Below are 8239 nucleotides of genomic sequence, written 5' to 3' on the forward strand. Positions count from 1 at the left end.
TTAAACATCAAAACTAGTCACCATAAAATAATAATTTACATGAGTCGTGGAGCAGATGCTAGAGGCTGGAGTGCAGACCTGTTGCTAGTTAAGCCGAGAGAGGGATGTTGGATAATGTTAGAGGGTTGAAGCTCCTTATAATAGAATGATTATATTTGACATCAAAGAGAGAGAATTTTGTTGAGGGACGGGGGTTGAGGGGGGACACAGATTTCTTCACAGTTCATGTTTAAAAAAAAAAGCCCCCCCCCCCTTCCTTCAGCTCTTTCAGGCAGGAAGTATTGTAAATGACGTAAGACGTTTGTCAGCTCACACTGAGCCCGAGTTAACCCTCTAGCCGCCAACCCCCGTCTTCTTAAGACAGTGCAGAAATATTTCAAAAGCCAGAGTTTAAAAAAAAAAAAAAAACAGACAAAAAAGGACAAGAATGACAAAAAAAGATTGCAGTGTACTGGTGTTCTTAAATAGATGTACAAAAAAAAAGGGCCTGTGTCCCCGTTGATATGATACAGTGTCGAGTTTTACAGGTACTCGAATTCCAGTGCTTGGTGGAGGGCAAGCAGGTCTGAGTGACTGGATATCCTCCAGAATGGCATGTTGTGCTGCAGACACACACACAAACACACACACACACACACACACACACACACAGAGGTTAGAGTACAGCAGCATTGTCAGAGTGCAAAACACCAAACAGAAGCCATGAACGTGCCAGCACCCACACGCGAGAGAGCGGGAAAAAGAGAGATGAACTTCATTATTGCAAATGTCTCACAATAAAGTAGCCTGCAACCCACACATGTTATAAAGGGTTCATAAATGTATTACGAGCCTATTAATTCACAGATTCAATGAGTGCACTGTTTGTTAATATTATTATGAGCCATCATTAACACACCATAAACTTTGGTTATCGAAAAACACAAAAAGATGCATTGGTGCAATCATGAACTTAACATGATATATATTAATGGTGTTACAGCAAACTGTTTTACAGTGTTATTAACAGTGACGTTAATGTGCCAAGAAACCGTTGATAAATAGTTTTATAAACCCTTTATAGATGATGCCATGTATGTATTTTTTCCTATAGATGAAAACAAACATTTTTTGGCCAAATATTTTCAGAAGTATAGGTTAATTTTCATACAGAGAAGGAAGAGGTCAACACACTGCAAGCTGTTTGTATTAGGTAACTCAGCAGTGGCCTGTATAAACTGACAGGGAGTACAGACAGAACCCACTAGTCCTTCACACAGGGCCAACAGACAGACCTCACTGGACTTACCTAAGACCACCTCATAAAGGGCCAGTAGACAGCCCTTACTGGACTTACCTAAGACCACCTCATAAAGGGCCAGTAGACAGACCCCACTGGACTTACCTAAGACCACTTCACGTACTCTGGGTTTTTAACAGTAACAACATCTGCTCTGTTCTGAGTCTTTTTGGATAAATGCCCCTCAAATCACTAAATGTAAATATATATCTAATAGCATTTATTCATGTTAGTAAATATTTAATTTATTCTTTTTTTGTTTGTTTGTTTGTTTGTTTGCAGTTGCCTGAAAGTATTGTTAAGGATCTGTCTGTTGGTCCTGCACAGATCAGAAAAAAACCCCCATAATTTTCCCAAACAAATTAAGCAGTCAACAGGAACACTCGACTAACTAAAACACCAGAGCACGCACACACACACACACACGCGCAGGCAGGCTTTCCAGTCTCTGGATTGAAAGGTTGGGTGCAGGGCTAGGAATGGGGGTAAGGGTGAGGGTCGAGGTATTGGGGGGGGGAGGGGGTTGTTAGGGTCACACCCCAGTTTGGGGTGGAGTCGCCCCTATGTTTTGGGGGGCGAGTTGAGTTTGTTACCTTGGCTGCGGCCTGTTCCTCTTCCACACCATCCCCAATAACAACATACACTACCTTCCTGCCAAACCTTTGCATAACGCGTTCAAAGCAACTCTCTTTGCCTGCAACATAAAAGAAACGGAGGGAAGGGGGGGGGCAGAGATTTGAGTGGTCAGAGATTGGACTTTACCTGGCTGGCCGCATATTCCTCATCACGCCCATCGCCAATGACAACATATGTAATCTGAGTGCCAAACCTCGACACTATACGTTCAAAACAGCTCTCTTTACCTAGAAAACACAACGCAGTGCCTTAAAAGCCTCACACACACTCACGCACAAAAGAGATTTATAGACAAAGATGATTTGTGTTTTTCCGTTGGTTTTGTTTTGTTTTGTTTTGTTTGTTGTATTAAACAAAAAAATGGGCAAACTGAAACGAAAGAGAAAGGCTGGGGTGTAGAGCGGAGGGAAAAATAAGAGGATAAGAAAAAGGGAGGCAGAGAGATGGAGAAGTGCAGCAGAGAAGGGACCTATAAGAGTACGTGATTTAAGTCTGATCTTTATTCTTGGACCAGATCTGAGTCTGATGTAATTCTCATAACTGACACAAGATTGATATTTATTCTCACAACTGACCGGAAATTGATGTTTATTCTCATAACTGACCTGAGATTGATATTTATTCTCACAACTGATTTGAGATTAATATTTGTTCTCATAACAGACCTGAGATTAATATGTATTCTCATAACTGACCTGAGATCGATATTTATTCTTATAACTGACCTAAGATTGATATTTATTCTGATACCTGTTGTGAGTCTGTTTATGCTGGTATCTGAGGCAAACCTGATGTTTTCTGTAGTACCTTACCTGAATCTGATGGTTATTCTAGTATGTGACCTGCATCTGATGTTTATTCTAGTCAATCTATGTTTATTCTAGTCTATATGTGTTTGATATTTTTTCTTGCACATGTCTTTATTCTGGTACTTCACCGGAGTCTGACCTTTGTTGTAATACCCAATTTGAGTCTGAACTTTGTTCTAGTACCTGAACTCACTTTGAACTTTATTCTTGTACCCGAGTCTGACATTTATAGTATTACTTGACCCAAATTGGATGTACATTCTGGTACTATACCTGGGCCTCATGTTTATGGAACATTTTGCTGCTAAGTCCTCTCTGCTCTGAACACGTCTGTTGTCTGGAGCAGTGTTAAGTACAAATGAAAAAGAGACTGATCTGAGAGGACAGCCTTGACGTGCCTCTCTTCCGCTTCTCTTCCAGTTCATTCCATCTAAACAATAAACACCTCAGGAAGTCAAACCCAAATACTAGAAAGAAAATAAAGACCCTTCTGACTTCTTGTGCAGGGGCCGGTCTGATTCCGTTTATATTTGTGGCTTTTCTTGTTTTACTTCCCACATAATGAGTATTTGATTTATCGACAGGGTGCTTTTCAGAGGTCTGCTTTTCGTTAAACTTACGAAATGTCACTTTTAATGTTGTTTTCTGGGGTGAAACGATCGGAATAATGAGATAAATATATCCTGACCGCAGTGTTGGCCAATAGATGACCCCACAGGGAGGAGAGGGAGCTGTCATACTAAAAAGAAGTTTGGAAAGGCCAGACAGACCCCAAACATGTTTCCCAATCAGAACGCTGCACTCCCAGAGTCCAGCTGTTTATAGAGGAGCGTAACGAAAGAGCAATGTGACCCTCCGGTTCAAGGGCATGATGGGTAACCAGTGAATGGCTTTGATCAACCAATAAGAATGAAGTCCACATGAGGTACAGTACATGACCGAGAAAGAGAGAGAGAGAAAGAGAGAGGAAGAGAGAGGAAGAGAGAGAGAAAGAGGCTGGATGACCAGGTCACCTCAATCTGTTTTGATTTAAGGTTTCCAGCCGAGTCAGAATCTGTTCTACACACACACGTCTTGGATATGAACTTACAAATGGTTTGCAGCAAAACAACTGGAAGACGAATGTGTAGTGAGGAGAAATAGGGTTGGAAGACTTTAATTGTATGATGCATATAAAGTGTAACATATAAGCCAACAGACATTCCCCCGAAGGTTAATACATGCGAACTGAGAAAATGACCTCACCTATTTTGGTTGCGCTGTAGATGTTCTCGATGGGAAAGACTGCGCCCAGGCTGTACAGCAGAACCTTAGCGAGAGCTGGGATTAACTGCGTTGTTGTCACTAAGACATTGACACAGTTACTCCTATAGATAAGATGAGTCAAAGAAACAGGGAAATATACTTATCAGTTCTCAAGCTCAGTTTTTTTCCCCTCGTATTTTTTTTATTATTATACTTTGTAGTCCTATATCACTGACTGCCACTGTCTTCCTCTTTTGTTGTTGTTTTTTTTTTTTAATTAAATTGTTTTTTTTTTTCAAATCTTATGCTGTATATATTGTTTTATTTATTTGTTTTTAAGTATGCACAGCACTTTGAGTTGCCTGCTTGGCATGAAAGTTGCCACATAAAAAACATAACAACAACAACAACAACAATAATAATAATCATTTCATTTGATGATTAAAACATTAACGATTAATGATCAAATACATTTTTCCTAAGTTGAGTTTTCTGTACAAATATAATGATGGCAAAGCTGAAAGCTGACACTGTGTGTGGGGTGTGTGGTTTTGCTCTACCTAGAGCTGATGATTGACAGAGACTTGAGAGCATTAGTAAGCCAGGAGTCTGTGAGGGCCTCAACCTCCGCCCTCAGCTGTAGCCACGCCTCCCTCTTAGCTGGCCCCAAAAGTCCTGCCAAAACACAATGCTTCACCTTCAGGACAGACAAACTGATACCAACCCCTAAACTTTTAATCACATAACATTTGAACCAGAGACAGACCTAATACCTACACACACTTCCTAAATGACCTTTCTAGAACATTCATGAGGTAAACCTAAGGCAAGCAACGATATATAAATAACTGAATAAGGAAAATATCTTGCTGTGCTGAAGCCTTGAATATGATGTGTTATGACCCATCTGCAGCTTAAACACGTTATGATTTTTCAAAATGTAGGGTCTTTTTACGGTGAAATATGGACGCTTACCTCCAACATTGTTTTTGTATGTGCTATACAACTCTTTTACTCTGCGGTAACGGAAAGCCAACTTTCTCATCCAGTCGACTCCGCCCCTAACACCCGTTGCTAAGCAGAGGCTGGCACTTGTGGCAGCTGCATGGAAACCGTCAGTAGCAAAACTGTATGTACTGTCAGGAACCACAACAAAACAGATGATGATTTAAAAACAGTCCATGACAACAGCAATAATCTTTTCAAAACAGCAACAACAACAACAACAACAAAAGCAACAACAAAAACAAAGACATTTTCTCAAGCAGTAATACAGTTGCAAATATGCACGTTGTTATGTGAAACTGAAAGCTGAACACTAAAAAAGGAATTTTTTTAAAGAAATACACTAGGTTAGTAAAGTATGGTTTATGTTATGATTATAATCATTTAGGTCACAGTGTGGTACATGTTACAATTACAGTCATTAAAGTCACAAGTGTATGTTAAAAATTCCCATTCAACTCAAAAAGCTCCGGTGAAAAGGGAAGTTCTGAATAACAGAAGCTAAACAGAGCATAAGAGTTTAATATGTGAGAGTATAAGATGTGTGTGAGGTTGGTAAGTGTGTCAGGAGGAAAGGCACTCACCTGAGGTCCTGGCCGTTGTCATCCGATGAGACGTCATCGATGTGAACCTGATCACATTCCTGCAGCAAAGGAACAAACTTCAAGTAGATGTCATAGGACTCGTTTAGCAGTGTAGGAGCAAAGGAATAATTCTAACTATTTAAATTAGGGCTGGATGTCGAATCTGGCCACATCAAATTCTATGTCACAGCGCCACCAGGGGGCGATGTCACCACAAGCCTTAATGCATACATAGACTGGCACTTACATGCATATGAGAATGCAGAATTGTAAGTCAAGAGGGGAGAAGATGGGGAGAGAACTCACCTCTAAGTCATTGAAAAATAAATGCGTGTCTGCCAGATTAAAGATCATCTCCTCCATCCTCAAACCCAAGGTCACAGCCATTGGAGGGTCCTACAGAAATATCATCATCATCATCATCATCATCATGGAGCTCATTTGAAGATCTCACAGAATATGGATATGTGGATCTCACAGAAGAGTCTATCAATTTCACACACACACACACACACACACACACGCATCCCAGTCTTGGTATGTTCCCTAGTCTAAGTAGATAATGACAGACAGACTACACTTGTCTCTGCATACCCACGTGCCCCCACACACATACACCTTCCCCCCATAGACATACACCTTCCTCCCACAGACATACACATTCCCCCATACTGCCACTGTGGAAAAAAGAAAAGGAAGAGGGGTGGAGAGGAGCCAGGGTTAAAAGAGGGGATAGAGAGAAGAGTGGAACTGAGAGAAAAAGTATTTGAGAGAGCAAATTAGTGTTGGCACCTATTCTGTTTAAAATCATTCCATGTCGAATCGTTCCGTAATGAAGAGCAACATTTTGTGTACCTTTATAAGTAAATAAGAAATGCTATTTGATACATTTTCTCTTGTCTGGGGTAATTAAAGTGAGTATAGCACAATTAGAGGCCATAACGAAACAATTTTCTTCATAAATCACTACTAGAGAGTAAATCTTGTAGTAAACGAATTAGATTGGATTAGATTAGATTGGCAGGAAGTCCTCTCCCTATTTTCACCGACGAGTTTGGTTGCCTAGTTACACAGATGCCAATCGTATGTGCTGCTGTCATAGCACAGCATGTACTTCTCTGCTGGCCTGACAGACAGAGGGACTGAAACAACCTCTTCCTGCTCCTCAAGTCCTCTTATGAAACGGAGGCATTTATAAAAATATCAAGCTCAAGGGGACAGACAATATCCATGAGGTATACACGGAAAAAGAAGTAGTGAAAGATAGTGACATGGTTGAGAGACCAATGTTGCTGTTGAATGTTTTAATTGCGTCTTTTGAATTTGTTAACTTGTTAGTTGCTACTGAGTGACCTTTTCACTTACACAGTTGACACCTGTTAATAAAACATTGCAATGCAAACTTACTTTTGAACTTTGAGTATGTTATCACACCAACCCCCTCCTGGTACTCAGTACACACCAGGCCACCCCGCCCCTCCGGAACGTTCCAAGGGGACACCCCACTGCTTATTTTCATCTTTCAAAGGTGCCAAGTCTACAGGAGATCTACATGGCCAAGTCAGGCAGCAATGGGAATTTTTGCTCAGTTGTGAAGACCGCTGCATATGATAGGCCGGGAAGGGTTAGTTTAGTTTCCCAGCCTCTGATTGGCTGAGATTATGTGCAAGAACAGGAAGAGTGAAGCAACTGCTTCACACAAATAATTTTTTTTTTTTAATGTTTAATGATAATAAAAAAATGATAGAGGATCATTTAAATATTTAAAGACTGTGGTGTTATTGGAGGATGAAGGAGTGACATTTTAAAGTGAACTGCTGAACTGAGAAAAAAAGGTTTAAACATGTCGCCCACCGTGTGTGTGTGTGTGTGTGTGTGTGTGTGTGTGCTCTGGAATTATTATGTTTAATGTTCTTTAAAAAGGAGGGAGATCACACTCATCACACTTGTGTTCATCTGACACCTTCGGAGCTGACGTATGCTTGTGCGTGCATGCGCGCGTGCGTGCGTGTGTGTGTGCATGTGAGTGTGTGTGTGAGTGAGTGTGTGTGTGTGTTTGTGTGTGTATGTGTGTAATAGGGCCCAAGCAAAGCCATTTAGGCACTGACGGAGCACCCAAGACCCCTGAGGGGTCTCCGTCTCCATGGCGATGGCATAAATAGCTACGGGGCCGCGAATAGATGCAGCTGTCTCCGTTTCTCTGGCATACACAGCGACAAGGAATGAGGGACGGTGTGAAAAGAGGTCGGACGCCTCGCACTCACTGAGAATACCGTCATCGAACTTATACACACACACACACACACACACACGCACACACACACACACACACACACACACACACAAACATAATCGTCTGCAAACATATCTGTAAGTCACACAGTGGCCTCATAAACAATAAATGCATAGCGTGCCGTATTGTTAGTACTATGCACTGGTACGTAATCGTTTTTGTCTTTCAGTGCTTTTAATATTGCGGTTTACAAGAGAGGCGCTAATTTGGACTCGGTTTCAGATCATTTCGTAACTCATCGAGGATCTATTATGACGAAAGAAATGTCGTTACAGTGTTGCTATAATAAACAGTGTGAAACATTCATAATTGTTCATAATATTTTTCGGTCTTGGATGACAGTGTGTTGGAGGAGTGAGCTGGGCATGTTTAGGTGTAAATGTGAGTT

General features: G+C 41.0%; 1 protein-coding gene across 4 annotated transcripts in view; it reads right to left on the bottom strand.

The window, feature by feature from the left end:
- Positions 1-521: 521 nt before the first annotated feature.
- The window catches only part of eya4 (EYA transcriptional coactivator and phosphatase 4), an 18485-nt gene continuing 10767 nt past the window's right edge, over positions 522-8239 (bottom strand). For 3 of the 4 annotated variants that reach the window (XM_030786061.1, XM_030786059.1, XM_030786063.1), the window contains 7 exons: positions 5865-5954; positions 5559-5617; positions 4945-5105; positions 4530-4644; positions 3970-4091; positions 1873-1973; positions 522-602 (listed from right to left, as the gene is read on the bottom strand). In XM_030786061.1, the coding sequence (XP_030641921.1) occupies positions 522-602; positions 1873-1973; positions 3970-4091; positions 4530-4644; positions 4945-5105; positions 5559-5617; positions 5865-5954 (729 nt within the window). Of the gene's footprint in view, positions 603-1872; positions 1974-2041; positions 2143-3969; positions 4092-4529; positions 4645-4944; positions 5106-5558; positions 5618-5864; positions 5955-8239 lie in introns of all 4 variants that reach the window. The other variant, XM_030786062.1, reaches the window with a different exon arrangement.

The sequence above is a fragment of the Chanos chanos genome, chromosome 10 (assembly GCF_902362185.1).
Source record: "Chanos chanos chromosome 10, fChaCha1.1, whole genome shotgun sequence".
Taxonomy (NCBI): Eukaryota; Metazoa; Chordata; class Actinopteri; order Gonorynchiformes; family Chanidae; genus Chanos; species Chanos chanos.